Raw genomic sequence first — 16,984 nt, forward strand, 5'->3', positions numbered from 1 at the left:
TGATAGCCGTTTTTTCTTGGTCCCAAGCTTCTCAGCCATAGCGAAAGCAAGAACCTCAAGGCACAAAGTGAACTCCGAGCTGGGAGAAGTAAACCGAACGCTCTACTGACGTTTAGAGCTTGTTTATAAGTCGAAGCATTCTTGCAAACTTCAAACCAGTCACAATACTTAGTACCATCCAGGGAACTACACTCGCGTTAACTTGCCAAAGTCCAGCATAGAAGGATGGCTTTCGGTTATTTTACTACCAAATTTAACTGCGATTTTCTAGAACACTAGTTCTCAATTAGAATTTTTTTGATGCTATGTACTGTCTATCTGCTAGTAGCGATCTCATTAAGCCGTGATAAGTCACTGTCCAATCTCTTGCTGAACGGCCATATGGAACTATACTCGCTATTCGCTCAAATTCGCTCATATTCCAAATTCACCGCCAAATGCACCATTTTGGTGCTGGTACGATTGCCGGAAAATATTCTCGTAATTCACCAAATACCAGTTTTTGGCCACAGTATTTTGTCTAGGGGGTAGTTCGACAACTAATATTAACTAATATTTGGTTGACACAACATGTCCCCAGGGCTCATTGTATTTACTTAAGTTTTTAATTTCGTCAAGGTCGAACAATTGGCGACTGTAGTAAGAAGTTACCAGGCTCACAACGGAGTGGCCAACCTCAACTGTCTCACGTCAGTATGGATCTTCTCTTTCGTTTGTTTCTGCCAGGTGCGTATTGTTCCTAATTATAGACATTATGTAACTGTGCAGTGCAGGAAGGAGAAGCCAACATAAGCCCTGCGCAAGTATTTGACAATAGCCTTGGTTCGTAGCCGATCTCCGGCCGCGAGGCCCTTCGAGAACTATGGCAACTGGAGCAGACATTGACAAAGTCCTCTGGGACCAGCGTTCTGCTTGCCAAAAAGTAAACGGCGAGGACTTTTAAGAGGCATGCCGGTTAATTGCATTTGAGGATGAACGGCGCCGCTGTACATTCTTAGCGACTATATTAATCTGAACATTATAACATGGCATGCTTGAATGTTATCATTGAGACCTCATAACCCCGTTTGCTGGCTCTTTCAATTCGAAATCGCAGTCGAGCTTGCAATTGTAGTCGCGAACTTTCTGCACTTAAAGATCACGTTTAAGAGAGCTCTTTGAAAAGGCTTCCAGCTACATCATAGAAGTATTCCATGCAGATACTTGCATCGATGGCGGCAGCAAGATTACAAGACAACGTTACCATTGAACATTGGTCTTGTCGGAATTTCGCGGTTATTGCAAGGTTGTTTGTGTGTCGTGGATCCTTCCTGTTTTGATTGCTCTGTTGAGAATAAAAAAGCTGCGAATCTATGTTGCACAAATGTCTATTTTGGGTTACAAGATCGGCAACGCAAATTCCGAATATTTAACAGATTTGCATCTTGGGCACATTCTGGGGTACTTCTGTAAATATTACTCAACGGCTGGTTACTGTTCCACACATACCGACCAGCAGTCTTATCTAGTACAGCCATTGCGTCTTTTCTAAGGCTCTGGTTCAGCTCTACAGCCCTAGGCATTCGATTTCTTTATTCAATTTCTTTATTCAATCTCTTGTTGAAGTATAGATAGAGATAATATATATAGGATAGCAAGCCTGGATACCTGACAATGGACGCCCTAGCCTGGGCAATAAATAATTTTGTCGCAATATCAACCTTTTCATTAGCAAAACGAAGATAGCATGATAGTAGCTACTATCAGTAATAAATAGAACCAGCCACTTAGGCTGGTGAATAACCCCCAACTGCTTACGAGCAGCTATAAACCGAAGACGCAGTTCTCTATAAATACGAAGATGAAGTGTGTGCCAAAGATGAGAAACTGCTGGCCAGCCAGACTAAATGCTCATCTCAGCTCTGTTCAGGTCCGCGAATACATGTTCAATGAAGTAAATACCACTGTCTTCAAGTTCACGACCTTGCAGCTGACGTAGTAAAGCACGTCGATAAGAAACAATAATACAATGGGGAAGCTAATGAGTATCACCAAGCTGAAACAGATGCTGGTGAGAAGCGACTCAAGGCTGTGAATGGTTGCAGCGAGAAAATTCGACCATATCATAAGCTGCCCGCTGTACGAAGACACCACGGGACTCGAGTTGTAGCTTATTATGTTGGCAATCATGTCTGTATGGTTATCCGAATATGTGTAGCGAAGATGAATGTTGTAATCTATGACTTTGTGAATTTGTAATTAGAGAAAAATGGAATCTGGAAAACGTTTAGTATAGGAGTGAGCACCTTCCAATGATAAGCAACGAGATGGAGAATAGCAACGAATGTATTAACGATCACACCCGATACTCCTTTCACAGACGAGCCTGTCTAGCTGAGTATTATAGGTGATAAGTAGAATGAAGATCCTTGTGATGTGTAATCCATTTTTTCATGGACTTTTCGGACCATATATATATTTTGTAAACCGCCCCGTTTAGGCCCTGTCTCTGATATCATATTCTTTGCTTTTTGCGGGCCACTACAAATTAAGAAAAGTGTAAGTGCAACCTACTCCGAACCTACAGATATTTTTTGAGCCTGTCCTGGGTTACCCGGCGTGTCATCCCGTATTTTCTGCACCAGCTCGGGAGGATAGAAGGAAGAAAAAATTTCCAGCATTGTTTGCACAATTTCTGTTTAAGCTGCTCTCTTCTTTCCTCGGTCAGAAGACACTTGCATCTGCTTATGTCTGTTGGCAAATGGTATGTAATCTTTCTAGTAACTATACGGAGACAGTATTGCACACCCGGGCGACCTATCTGATGAGCATCTCAAATTAAACTTATCTACATTATTTGATCGCAGTGAAAAAATCTTACTATTCTGATTTGGTTGTTATCTCTAAATGGATGTGTGTGCAAGCCAGTTCTGGCTGTTTCCAGTAATGTCAAGTCTTGAAACTAATACTAACACATAGCAAGCTTTTGCAAACCTTAATGCTTTAAGCCTTACATCCCCTGTTTTAGGATAAAGGGATGTTAACTCTGACTTTGAACAATCCCACTAAATTGCTTGAGTTTCTTCTACTTCTTTGTTTTTGTTCACTACAATCTAGAATGTGTAAAAGACACATATTAGGCAAATGTGGTTGAATCCTCTAGGCCGATTCGGGTAGAGTCGGTAGTTGTAACTACTGTTGATCTTATCCCTGTTTCTCTCTTTTGTTCTTCATCTGGACTCCACGTTGTCCGGCGCCTCAATTATAATTCTCTGCATCAAGTCTCAACCTTATCGAAGTCCTTCGAATGCGGTGAACTGGTCGTTTTTCACTATAAATGGTGCCACTCTTGCTAGGCAGACATTGAGCAAATAATCCGTGTAGTAGTAAGCGTCCGATAATATGAATTGCAAATAGTATCCACAAGCGAAACCAGGGCACATGCTCATAATATGTAACACACTATCTTGCTACTCCGAAAATAACGCAGGCTATGTGTAGATTCCGACATTGCCAGTTTTGGCATAGCTCGGCTTGCGTCAGGGAGTGCTGTCGCCGATTGCTGAGGCAGTAATCGTTTTGTTACCAACTTTAAATTTGTAAAAAATTCTGGCCATTGTTAACTCTATTTTCAGCCTGGATTGGAAATGCAAGGGATAGCTCGGTAAACGTAGATAACAAGTAATCCAAACGTATCCGCTATCTTTGCAAGTTAAATTCCTGGAACGCCAGCATGGCTCAGTCAGATAAGCCCATTGTCCAATAGACGTCTTGAAGAGAAATAAGGGGTATGCTATAGGCAGAGAGTTGCAGCTGCTGGGTTGAATTTTCGGTCGCACTAAATTAATACTGATCCCCAGATGCTCGAAGTACTTTACAACTAAAATTATTAGACCTTTCTTCTGATTCTAGTCGTCAATTTTGAGCATCCTAGTCGCCTTTCTTCGTCTAATTACGTCAGTTTTGGTAGTATTTTATAATTGTCTTTTGATGAATTTATTTCAGAAATTAAGAAAAAAAGAAAATTTGAAATTAGTTTACTTCTAATGAAGTGACATTCTTGTGTTTCTGTGGTATCTATTTGGACTCATTTACACAAACTTGGAAATAGAACTACTTGAAGTTTACTAGACTTACGGCGATCCCTAAATACATCTAATAAATCCAAATCGTACAAAGACTGTTACTCTCAAATCGTATTCTCTCAAATCGTATTCATCAATTTTGCCAGGATTACTATTTTAGTTTCTTAACTATTTACAATCGACATTTATATTTCATGTGAAAGGTGACAAGCATGATCAACTTCTTATAATAAACTTTGCAAATTAAATGGACGATTGAAGAGCTTATCATCGAATTTTGTTCTCAAAGTAGAGTATGTGTAACAAAGAGGAAGCTTCTTTTGGTTTCAAAATTGTTCCGCCACTTGTTAAGGTACAATCTAACTACAATGGTTTGGGGTATCCTTAAAAATCAGTAAAAAGGGCTACTCGATCACATACACCACGTTAAGATAGAATCGACCTATAAGACAAGTACAGCCTCTTATGACAAGCAATATGAAGATCAGAGACATAGTGAACTATATAATTATCCAAGGGATTCTTGTGGCAATAGCATAGAATGTAATGTATTGCGATTAAAGTCGAATTTATTAACTACGTGGTATATAAATATTCCTCAATCCACACTTAAGGATGGAAGATATCTTAAGATAAGAGGCATTTTTTGATATCACCTATTACCTAGATATCCTTAGAAAACTGTGAGAGCCTATGGCATCAAGATACCGGACTTGTAGAAATGGTGTCTAAAGAAGACGTCTAGACTGCACATTCATTTTTCTTTTTAACTTTTTTACGATGATATAGCACGTGATACTTACATAATTGCAAAAACCATGAATTTTCGTTGAAAAGCAAAATGCCTGGCTAGCTCAATAGAGCGTTTCTCTTATGTTAGATATCAAATGGTTGCGGGTTACACTCCCCCATAGATTGTAATATGCTTCGATCATCATCGAAAAGCACCGTATTTTTGTTTTGCTTCAGTTAAGGATAGTCTACGGAGTCAATAGCCGCACTAGCAGTGGATGGGGTTTGAACTATATCGCACTGAAATGACTGATTGCAAAAAAGAGTCAGAATATGGTCACATGACTAGATCTAATTTTTCATGGAGTACAATTTTTTATGTTGATTAAGGGTGAAATCGCTTGAATTGTAGCCGAATATTGTCTGTATTTACTACGAATTTGGAATATTGGCGTTGCAAATGGCATACGGCGTCAAGGTGAATAATGTCTTCGCAAAGGCAGAAGAAAGCAGCGAATCCGTACAAGTCCAAGAGCGCGCTGGAAACTTTTCCTCATCCTCTCTACCTGAAGAGAACAAGCAGAACGATGTCGTAGTACAACAACAAGAAGAAGAAGAAAAAGACTCCAACAGCATATGGGCCTACTTGGCAAATGCCTCGAAGAAGTTGGACTCGTTAGGAGTAGAAACTAGAGGTATCGAGAGAATACAGCCATACGAAAGGTCTACCAATAAGACTAAACAACTTATCTCTGTCATAGGACTTTGGCTTTCTGCCTGTGGTGGGTTGAGTTCGATGTCTTCTTTCTATTTAGGCCCGCTTTTGTTTGAATTGGGTTTGAAAAAGACTTTGGTGTCTGGTTTAATTGGTCAAGGACTTGGTTGTGCCATTGCTGCCTACTGTTCATTGATGGGACCCAGATCTGGATGTCGTCAAATGGTGGGAGCCAGATTTCTTTTCGGTTGGTGGTTCGTCAAGCTTGTTTCACTTGTCAGTATCATTGGAGTCATGGGTTGGTCTGTTGTGAACTGTGTTGTAGGTGGTCAAATCTTGGCCAGTATCAGTGACGGAAAGATTCCTCTTGTGGTAGGTATTGTCATAATTGCTGTCATCTCTCTTGCAGTGGCTATTGGTGGTATCAAGCAGTTGTTGAAGGTGGAAACTCTTCTTGCACTTCCAGTAAACTTTGCCTTCTTGCTTTTGTACGTTGTAGCCTCCAAGAAGTTTTCTTATCTTACCATGAACGATCCTATAGACGACCATGCTACTCTTAAGGGTAATTGGTTGTCTTTCTTTTCTTTATGTTATTCCATTACTTCTACTTGGGGTTCCATTGCTTCTGATTACTACATTTTGTTCCCTGAAAACACACCCGATTTGCATGTTTTCAGTATCACCTTCTTTGGCATTCTTATTCCCACAACTTTTGTAGGTGTTGCTGGTCTTCTCATCGGTAATGTTGCTTTGACTTATGAGCCATGGGGCGATGCTTATGCTGAATTCGGTATGGGTGGTTTGTTGAACGAAGCCTTCAAGCCATGGGGAGGAGGAGGAAAATTCTTGTTGATTCTTATCTTCCTCTCGTTGATTTCCAACAATATCTTGAACACTTACTCAGCTGCCTTTGGAATTCAATTGGCTGGACGTGTTCTTTCCCGTATTCCTCGTTGGCTCTGGGCCTTTGTGATCACGGCGGTGTATTTGGTCTGTGCCCTTGTAGGGAGATACAAATTTGCTACGATTTTGGGTAACTTCTTGCCTATGGTCGGGTACTGGATATCCATGTATTTCATAATATTGCTTGAAGAAAATATCATCTTTAGAACAGACGCTTTCAAGCACTTATTTACCAAAGAATTCCCGCCAGAGTCTGAAGAAACTGAAGGTACATCTAGAACCATAGTGATGGCTAAGAACAGTGCTAAGAACCAACACTACAACTTTGAAATTTGGAACGACTACGACAGATTGACACATGGCTTTGCTGCTACAGCCTCTTTCATTGTAGGAGCTGCTGGAGCTGCTGTGGGGATGTCACAGACATACTGGATTGGACCTGTGGCTTTGGCTATGGGCGGTGCGTACGGAGGAGATATAGCCATGTGGTTATGTATGGGATTCAGCGGAGTAGCATACCCAGGATTAAGGTACCTCGAGTTGAAGAAATATGGACGTTAGAGACATTAAAGATATACATTAGAGTAATATAGATTTATACATTAGACTTTTCAGTAGTTTCGTAGCAATGAGTACATGTCCTGACAAATGTTAAACGAGACATTCAAACATAGAATGGACCTCATTTACGAGTTGCTAGCAGGTCTGTGGGAATCGAACAACGACTTTTGAAATGAACAATACACTGAGAAAATCATGTCAGTTTTGGAACTTGGGATCTAAGCAGGAGCGTCTAGGTCGGTTGGAGGTGATGGCATGGTCAAGTATTGACGTGCTCTAAGCTCAAAATCAATGTGAGTCTGTAATGGAGGTTGCTTGAAAGATTGATCGGTCGCATATATATTACGTACTAGATAAATCCTTCAGAGCAAACGACTTATAAATCAGATATGTCGACATGATATTCCAATTGGGGTTTAAGTTCATTGGAGTACATGGACTCTGCTACCGGGCAGTTTCTAAGTACACTATAGATAATATATCAATGGCAGAATATGGGGTAAGATTTTGGGTGCGAACTTGGGTGCAACCATAGTCACGGTGCTCGCACCAAATGTGGCTGGACAAAAAATACTGTCAAATATAAAAGTACTCATACCTGTCGTGTTCTTAGGCAATGTAGGAAACGGGCATATGGTGTAACAGGGTTAAAGGACACGTACAAGGACAAGGACGCGGAAACGGAATCGGAAACGGAATCAGACTCGGTGTTTATTCAATACAGATATGGGAGCTTCGGGTGTGAGTGGTATCACGTGAGAACTAAAAATGCATGATGGGTGATGGCAAATTTTTGTTTAATCTCGAGATAGCGGGTAATATTTTTTCGCAATGCGTCTAACTTCAAGATCGAAAAGGTTCTACCTGGTATATACAGGATATTGAACACCCCCTTTAACCTCAGTGGTAGTACAAATAAAAGCGGATATCTCTTCCATCGCCCACTATCAATGACATATACAGATTATTGTAAATAACCAGCTGTACTGGAATCTTTATTGTTAGTGCATAACCATAATATTATGATTTTGGGAGACCTGCGATCAACAGACGTCAGAACCGGTGGTTCCAGACTATGCTCTCAGCATGTAGAAACAAAAGGGAGTATGCAAGATTGTTGATGCGATCAGGTTCGCCTTAGTAACTCCGTAAATAGCGAGATTTTACATCATGACCTTACTTGCAAGCGTATTTCATGTCTTCGTATCTCAATCCTAAACAGACAGACTTTGTACTCCTATTTCCTTGTTCAGAAAAGCGGAATTCGTGGATCCTACTTGACCCAATGTGGAAGAGGTGTGTATAGGAAATTATCACGATATTCTACCACTAAAGAAGCAGATGGTGTCTGAAGGCGCAGCATTTTGTTAACACGAGGGTCAAGAGTTGAAAGCCGTATCAATTTTTCTGTTTCATCTACTTCCAATATGTCAGAGTTAGCTAACCCGTGCTCGCAGCACAGATCCTTGTCTGCTAGCCCACCTGGTCCAGACTTCCTTTGCTTCACTCTATTTCTATATTAAGCTTGACTATAAGCCTACGTATTTCTCATGCAGGGCTGTTCCAGCTCAATGAGTCATTCGGTTCGGATTTTACTTAATTATATTCTGTACATGGTGTTTGTGTTTGCATTTGGAGAGATGATCGTGGTTTATTGGCTGTTACCCCGGCACCGGTGTCAACACCGATTCTAGTTTATAACGGCCACCTCCGCATTTGTTAGCTTGTGTAAGCTTAGCTGTGCAGACCTGTGTAGTGATATTTTTTTAGATGCTAATTGTCTCTCCTCCTTTGGAAACTAAGCTCGTATTTGATCTAGTGCATACCTTCAACTGCTTGCTGCCCACCTTTACGACTCCTGCTTAGTTATTATGGAACTAGAGATGAAAAATTTTCCCAAAACAATGATAATTCCTTTTCTATTCGGGGTTACGCTAGAATCTGACTATTAATATATATAGGTAATCATAGTATGTAGTGAATCTTTAACTTTTCAATTTTCACTATTTTTCATTATTCAGAGCAACTAAATTAGCAATTGACTTTCCAATGCTACTGACTCTACCTCTTCAGCTGGCTCACTCCAGCCATGCCCACCTGAGACATATACGGACACGTTTCTCATCTAATGCATCGTGTTTCAGCAATTCCAGTGCCCCAGATTTGGCTCTTCCCACTGAACCAGAGTCTATAATCCCTTCCTACAATTGTCTTGTAGCCCCAGGCGCGTATTTATCGTTACCGTCGTCTCGTAGATCATCGGCTTTCTCGAGCTCCGACGCCCTGCCTGATGCCAACGTTAACCTCCATCTCCACCATATGGATATGGAGTCTGCGTCTCTTGCTCCTGCACCATTATCACCAAATCACGCACACTTACAAAATGAGAACCAAAATGAAGTTGGCTGCGAGGCCGGTTTCGGGGATTTCAACATGTATGACTGCGCGGATTGCACTGCTGCGAATGCCAACTTGCGTCGCCGTTCGTCATTTGAATCCATAGTTGATGATATAAACAAATTGTATGACTTGACTAGTACCTTCAATCCCATTTCCGATGCTATCACCATGTCGGTGCATATCAGTTCTGATGGCGAAGAACATCACCAAGGTCTGGTAGTCACGGGGTACATGATAATTGAGAATAGGGGTGCCGAGCCTATTCCCTTCGAAATGTACTACGTCACCTTGGAGGGCTCATCTACCGTACTTGAAACAAGATACACTAAGTACAGGAAGAGAAAGCAGCCTTTGCACGAGCAGAGATTCTTGGAAATGATTGACTTCACTGGCTCCTACAATCCTAACCTCTTTGATTCAGACTTGTTTGCTGGTTCTGGATCTGTATTGTTGCCAGGCACAACATATACCACTCCCTTTTGGTTCAGAATCCCCCATCAGCTTGTGGAATCAGCCTGCCAGCACAATCCTTCCACTAGCCATTGTCAATTGCCTCCTAGTTTTGGAATCCCGTTAGGATCCAAGACTGACGTCAACGACCACGCCTATACGGACACTTCCATAAGTTACAGAGTAGTTGGCCGTTTTATAGGCAGAAAACAGGACTATGGAGCTACTGATTCAGTCGACGATTTGGTTACCTTAAAACTGGCTCTAGGCTACATTAGAGTAGTGGGCCAGTATAAAACTCCACCCAATGTCAAGAATTCACTGATGGTTAAACCTTATTTCGATTTGATGAGCAATCTTCGTCAGAAAGTCGAAGAAGGCAAGGAAATGAAGCGGATCCGGGCTAAAAAGGAGCAGGCTCCACCTCCATATTTGAGAGACGAGCCTAAGACCACAAAAATGGCGTACAGTCCAGTTTACCGATACAACGACCCTTCTCCCGATTATTCAGTGTATGCTGATAATAGTGAATACGTCTTGAAGCTCACTAAGAGAGGTTTTGCTGGCGAAAAGACTGTTGGATCTATAGGTGTTTATGCTCCCAACACCGAAGTGGTTGTCAAATACATTCCACCTCAACAATTCAGAAATCTGCCTGTCAACTCAAAAGATCTAGACACTTGGACATTGAAGATTCCTGTCACTCTTGACGTCCAACAATGTGGAGACTCCAAACCACAGATCAGATCTATTCGCACCGAGTTGGTGATGATGTCTTTGAGATCTGACGAATGTGCTATTCCTTTTGAAATTGACTACGATTTGATTCTTGGAAAAGATAGAATTACCAGTCGTGATTGTGACGAAGACCGTTCTTACAAACACATCATCAGGCCCATGAAAGACGTTGCCACCCAATTGTACAAACTCAGCAAGGAGATTGGTACCGAAACTTTGCAGGTGGAGAAGAGTGCAGCCATTGATTTGAGAAGTGTATGTAAATTAAAGGAAAAATGCACCGTTGTGACTGTGCAAGATGTTAAAGTTGACACTGGCAGTGATTTGTTTAACGCCACCAACGGGTCCAAGTTAAGTACGTGGCAGAGCAAGAAAACCGAGAAGTCGAATCGCCAGTTCAATTTGTTGGTTAACCTTGCATCTACAAGTGAGCTTAAGAAAAGCAAGACTGGAGGCTACGACGAACATTGTTTAGTTCCAACTTTCCAGTCTTGTCACTTTTCCAGACTCTACTATGTGCGGATCTGCTTGGAATTCAGTTACCACAACGAGCAGTACGCTTACATCAAAGTACCAGTTATTGTGGAGAACAGCTAAAAAAAATTTCTAAAAGTTCTAAAGTAATTTATTATTTGTTTGGGTATATAGAAGTAATTAGGTTCAAAATGGGTAGTCATCGATATTGGGGATGGCTCATTGGGTTTAGAAATTACAATTGTAGCAAGTCACAATGGTGGCCCAGAAGATTGGTTGTATTCTATGCCTACGGATTGACTTCCATTCACTTAAACGCCTAAAATTAGACGCCTACGGTAGCCGCCCTCAGTTAGACGACTTCGTATGCACGCGTGCAAAAAATAAGCTTATCTACAAATGACTACACAGCGCTAGCAGCTGGTGCCACTGCCAAGATGATTTATGTATGCTTGTGGTTTCTAAGCGGGATGAATCATACATTATTGCAGGTTAGGCTTTCGCTGGCCGTATCGAACGTTTCAGAACAAGAGGTTGCAGCCACTACCCTGTGTGGCAAAATGCAGGTTATGTCGACAACTGTTTTTGTGATCTGATCGGGCAGGTTCCGCTCTTATTTGTTGTATGCACGCTATCGAAGAGGAAAGAAGGTTTTTAAGCACTGAGTCATAGCAGAGCTGGGCAAGTACAATATACACACATTTTAGCGAATAAGCCATATTTCCTCGTAGTACGTAGTAAGAGAAAGTGGCAATAGCGGGGAATCCAATCCAACCCAATCTCTATTTCTTGACTTTGTACTTTTCCGAGAAAATTTCTATTGCGGTTACGACTCATTGGCGTTAGTCGTGTGGAGCCATATCTGCAATATGTACATTGTTGCTCTCAATTTCCCCGTCTTAAATTAGCAGTTGTGAAAAAAATGTGCAATTCTGTGGATTCAGTGACCGACTTTCAGTTTACACTGTTAGCGTATTTCTAGGCACTGACATGGGGATCAGGTCCAAGAACAGCCAATCAGCTATTCGAAACCAACATTTTCGGATAGCGCAACCGAAGGTCAGACGACTCCTCTTCTACTAAAGCTCATAGTAATTTGTCATCTTATCGCAGTCGCAGATTACGAGAAAATTCCACCCATTCTTGCACGATTATTAATCACGTCTTATTAAACAAATTCACCTGAGCCGCCCGTAGAAAAAAAGTCCAGTCGGTAGCAAGGACCCGCTCGGAGATTACAGACAACGTCTTACTGTATGCTTAGCCTAATTAGTCATTATCCGTCTTACAAAACTCTAATTCTGACTCCTTTGCCGTGTGCTACTCTAAAATTGTTGTATAAAGAGTCGCAGATCTGGGGCAGATTTTCTTAAAACAGCCCAGCATCTACTTTTTGACGATCTCGTAACTTCTTGGTAGATATATATTCATGGGCACTTGCATTTATTCATAATCATAGACTCTCCTATTCGTACAAGCACACAAGTAATCATACTTACTAATTCATAATCATATACTAATTTTTATCATAAACTAATTCGTTATCCTAATTCATTATCATATACTAATTCACAAGTATCAAGAGACTACTTGATACAGTCATAATCAAATCGCTTCTATTCCTTTTACTCATCTGCTCACAGTAGAGTAATCTGCCAGTCAATTAGACCTATATCTCTAATATCATAATGTCCAAAGAAGAGCTAAAAGACTTGAACTCTGAAACCCAAAGCTCAGAGGGTATGGACCAGTTATGGTCCATTCTTCCATCGTACCAAATGTATACGAACACCGTCTCCAAACAATTAAACGTAACCGAAGATGAAAGCATCGAGCCTCCAGCCTACCAGAACTCGTCTACGTCCTCTATTGTTTCTACTGGATCCAACGACTCTCCTATGACATCTATCATGTCCCCTCCTGGAAATGCTACTATTTCTACAAGAAGCAACAGCGACTCCACCCTTAATGGAGGAATTATTGTTGCCGAAGGCCATTCGTGGCAGGAAACGATTTTGGATAATGTTCATACGTTACCAAATTTGTCCGAGACTGATAACAAGACGGCTCAGGCCATAGAAATGAGCATTCACTTCACCAAGGATATTGTGGAAGTAGGCAAGGAACCTGTAGAAATCGATCCTCTGTTATGCGAATACGCTCAGGGTGACTTTATCAATGGATATGTTACTATAAAATCGAACGCCAAAAAACCCATTCCTTTCGAAATGTTCTATGTACTATTTGAAGGAAACATTATCATCTCTAATATTCAGAACAAAGAGGATAAGAAGCCTGTCAGAGTCAAGAAATTCTTGGAAATGTTTGATTTCAGTGCATCTTTCAACGATGGTAATATCAACAGGTTAATAACAGATTTCTATAACCCATTCACGTGTCCCGACTTAGTGGATCCTAGCGATGGATCACGTTTGTCGTTTGGTCCCGATAAGCTTATCAGACCAAATCATAGCTACAAGAGATTTTTCACTTTCAAGATTCCCAACAACCTCCTTGACTCAGAATGCAACGATCACAACCTAAGCACCCATGTAGAATTGCCACCTTCTATGGGAACTTCCAAATACCAGTGTTTCCAGTCAGAGACTGGCGCTAATAGGATCAAAGATTTCTCCATGATTGAAACTTCCGTTGCCTATGGAGTTTTAGCCAGATTCATCGGTAGAAAGTCCAAGTATGATGTTGATAAGACATTTGAAGCTAATAATAGCACCAAGATTATAAACGCTACTGGTGACGAGTATATGATTTTAAAGGAAAAAGCTGGTCTCATGCGACTTGTCAAGAAATCCACTAGAATGACAGAAAACGAATTAAAGATGAAGAAGTTGGAAACAAAGATCATAAGACAGAGTTTATATAACAGAATTAAAGAAAAAATTGAATTGGGAAAGGAATTGCTTAAGACCATCGAGACAGGAGACTACGATGGTTCAGTGGACATTTCCAGGAAGATATCAGAAAGTGAATTGCAGTTGGCTAAGTGTAAGCAACAGTATCGTGCTCTTCCTAGAGACGTTAAATTTCCTCAAATGCAAGTGGTGGAGAATTACGAAGTGTTGGCGCCTTTGACGAAGAAGTCGTTTACAGGCGGTAGCAAAATCATTGGCACATTGAGTTTGACAACTCCAAAGGTAACTCATTTCATCGACTACATCAGCCCTGTAAAGTTCAGATGTTGTCAAGAAGTGAGCCAAGAACTCACGGACTCATGGCGGTTGAAGGTTCCTCTTGATTTTTCTGTAATTTTGCCTTCCATTAGTGGCATTGACCCAAAGAAATTGCCTGAAATAAAGGCTATTTTAGTGGATTTGGCCGCCATTACAGTTCAAACTGAGAAATATCCAATTCCGTTTGAATTTGACCACGATGCAATCTACAACAGTCCCCAGACCCCAAATACCTTGGAGAAGATGTCAGTAATTGACACTGACAACATCACCAACAACATTGTCAAACCAATTCAGGAGCAATCTGTTGAATTATACAACCTCATCAAAACTTTAGGTTCTGACAACTTTAAGGTAGATCTCCAATTAATCAACGATATCAAATCGCTTTGTCAATTACGAGAGAAATCCATTAACTTGAATGTCCCCGACTTGAAGGTTGTACAAAATGGAAAACTCGTAGAAGCCGAACCGAAGTCTCTCTTAGCAATTCCTTGGAAACTTGACAGCAAGATAAATGGTTTCAAGAAGAGTTTTGACTTGGAGATCAATTTGGCCTCTGCTTCATTGAAGGGTGTGAAAGAACCAGTCGGTGCCAAGGCTTACGACAAATACTGTTTGGTTCCAAACTTTCAATCTTGCTATATGGCCAGAATGTACCAAATTAAGGTAATGTTGGTGTTGACCAACAACGAACTTGTGAGGATAAAGATTCCAGTCGTGGTTCAGAAATAAAGTCAGTATCATTCCGGCAATGGTAAAATATGTACATAGTATAATTCAGAATAGAGATACCTATAGAAACATATGCCTATTTGATGTATAATAATAAAATTATATTCTAACTGGCACAACTGCATTGTAGCATGGAATAATCTTCTCCTTTGTCTCCCTGAAGCAACCATGATTGTTCCAACTCTTTCAAGTCATCACCCCATTTAGTGGAATCAAATGGATAGAAACTCATCCTCTCTAACTTTTTCAAGTAGGACAAGTCGTAAGCACCCGAATCTTGAACATGGGCAATAACCTGGTCGAGAATCCAGTTGCGGGGCAAGAACACAGGATTATACTTCTTGCTTTCTAAGCGGGAGAAGGTAGGATCTATTGCCCGAGACTCTTCCAAATGTGCACGGTATACCCCTAACCAGCTTTTAATTTCATCGGTCAATTCCTTTTTAGAGTATCTGTTATCATTCTCGTCATAAGAAGGAGCCAAAATATTATCGGCAATTGCGTCGGGGTTATAGTTCTCAGCATCAAATTTCTGGTCCTGCAATATTAAGAAAAACTTATTGTAGTCACATTTGACTTTGTATAGCACTTCAAGCAAGGGTGCAATCAACTCGACGTTGTGCTTATCAATATTTGTGTAGTCTATTATCTTTGGCGATATACCCAAACGGGCAAAGAAAGTTTCCACATACTTCTTGGTAAATGCGTATTGGTATACATCTCCACCTATTTCTATTATTTTAGTAGCTCTCTTGATAATTGCATCTTCCCAATCCTTATCTATTTCGCCTCTTTCAAATTTAGGATCAGATAACAATTTGGAACCGGCACCTATCAATTCAGCCAAGTCTTCACCTAATCTGGTTAAGTTCCACCAGATTGCCGTAGGAGTATTACGGTACCCGTATCTCTGTTCGTGGTCTTCTGAATTGGGAGTGTACGTTGGACTGTACTTGTCCATGATAGAGAAAGGACCAAAGTCCATTGTCAAGCCAAGAATAGAAGTATTATCAGTATTCAAGACTCCATTCAAGAACCCATAGGATTGTGTGAGAGCCGTGGTAGTGGCATTTCTCACTATAGTTTCGTAATACATTTTATCGTAGTCAGTTAGTTCACCGAGTGATTCGGTAGTGTTATCAAAGAAGTCAGACTTTTCCCTGAGAAGGTTTTCAAAGTTGCAGAATTTAGTACCCTCTACAGTGAAGAGCTCATCAATGACATAATCACTCAACTTCCTTATACCACTTCTATCGCCCCTCCATCTGTAAAGATCGAACGTGCCCAACCTGATCCACAGCTCAGCGAATCTAGACACAATGGCACATTTCTCGGCAGCATGTCTCTGGGCGTAAGTAGCAGGAAGATACGTGAGCGACAAAGCTCTGGTGGTTGGGATTCCAATGGCATTCAAGTGCTCAGAGATTATGTATTCACGAATAGAAGACCTGAGAACAGCCTTTCCGTCAGCAAATCTCGAGTACGGAGTCTTACCAGAGCCCTTCAATTGCACTTCATACTTGTGCCTATTATTTGACTGCACTTTTGCTTTCGGCACTTCAAAGAGGTTCACCACTCTTCCGTCGCCCAATTGTCCAGCGAATTGACCAAATTGCCAGCCAGCATATGCCTGGGAGTATGGAAATGGATAACCTTTATCTTGAAACGTATCTTTGTACATTAGGTAGAATTCTCCGCTGACTAATTCTTGGAACTCTTTATCGTTGACTTGTTCCGGATCAAGTCCAAGATCGTTCAAGGCCGCTTCGTTAGCAGTCAAGAATCGATACTCCTTTCTCAACTCGGGCAACGAATAGGAAAATCCTCCTGACGAGAGTATTCTTGGTTTATTGATAATGCCATCTTCATTCTTCGCAGCTACTTCCGTAGAGGCGATCTTCCCATCTGGTTCTATATAGCTTGAAAAAGACGAAGTCTTTGGCAATTCCGATAATTTACTCATGGTGTGTGATCTTCTGAACGATATCAACGAGTTTCTAAAACTACGCAGAACAATTCTC

General features: G+C 41.0%; 4 protein-coding genes across 4 annotated transcripts; 3 read left to right on the top strand and 1 right to left on the bottom strand. All coding sequences in view use genetic code 12, as the record gives it.

Annotated features, from left to right (window-relative positions):
- Positions 1–5,256: 5,256 nt before the first annotated feature.
- Positions 5,257–6,975, top strand: PICST_30809 (predicted protein; the record flags this gene model as incomplete). The annotated part of the gene is made up of 1 exon (XM_001383439.1): positions 5,257–6,975. One exon carries the CDS (start codon positions 5,257–5,259, stop codon positions 6,973–6,975), a length of 1,719 nt encoding a protein of 572 aa, XP_001383476.1.
- A 2,026-nt stretch (positions 6,976–9,001) lies between these two features.
- PICST_67329 (predicted protein) lies at positions 9,002–11,267 on the top strand. Its single transcript, XM_001383440.1, has one exon. It carries the CDS (start codon positions 9,025–9,027, stop codon positions 11,158–11,160), a length of 2,136 nt encoding a protein of 711 aa, XP_001383477.2. The 5' UTR covers positions 9,002–9,024; the 3' UTR covers positions 11,161–11,267.
- Positions 11,268–12,779: 1,512 nt separating this feature from the next.
- PICST_43597 (predicted protein) lies at positions 12,780–14,963 on the top strand (the record flags this gene model as incomplete). Its single annotated transcript, XM_001383441.1, has 1 exon — positions 12,780–14,963. One exon carries the CDS (start codon positions 12,780–12,782, stop codon positions 14,961–14,963), a length of 2,184 nt encoding a protein of 727 aa, XP_001383478.2.
- A 106-nt stretch (positions 14,964–15,069) lies between these two features.
- On the bottom strand, positions 15,070–16,926 carry PICST_43698 (predicted protein; the record flags this gene model as incomplete). Its single annotated transcript, XM_001383784.1, has 1 exon — positions 15,070–16,926. The coding sequence occupies one exon, from the start codon at positions 16,924–16,926 to the stop codon at positions 15,070–15,072; it is 1,857 nt and encodes a 618-aa protein (XP_001383821.2).
- Between the last annotated feature and the right edge of the window lie 58 nt (positions 16,927–16,984).

The sequence above is a fragment of the Scheffersomyces stipitis genome, chromosome 3 (assembly GCF_000209165.1).
Source record: "Scheffersomyces stipitis CBS 6054 chromosome 3, complete sequence".
Taxonomy (NCBI): domain Eukaryota; kingdom Fungi; phylum Ascomycota; class Pichiomycetes; order Serinales; family Debaryomycetaceae; genus Scheffersomyces; species Scheffersomyces stipitis.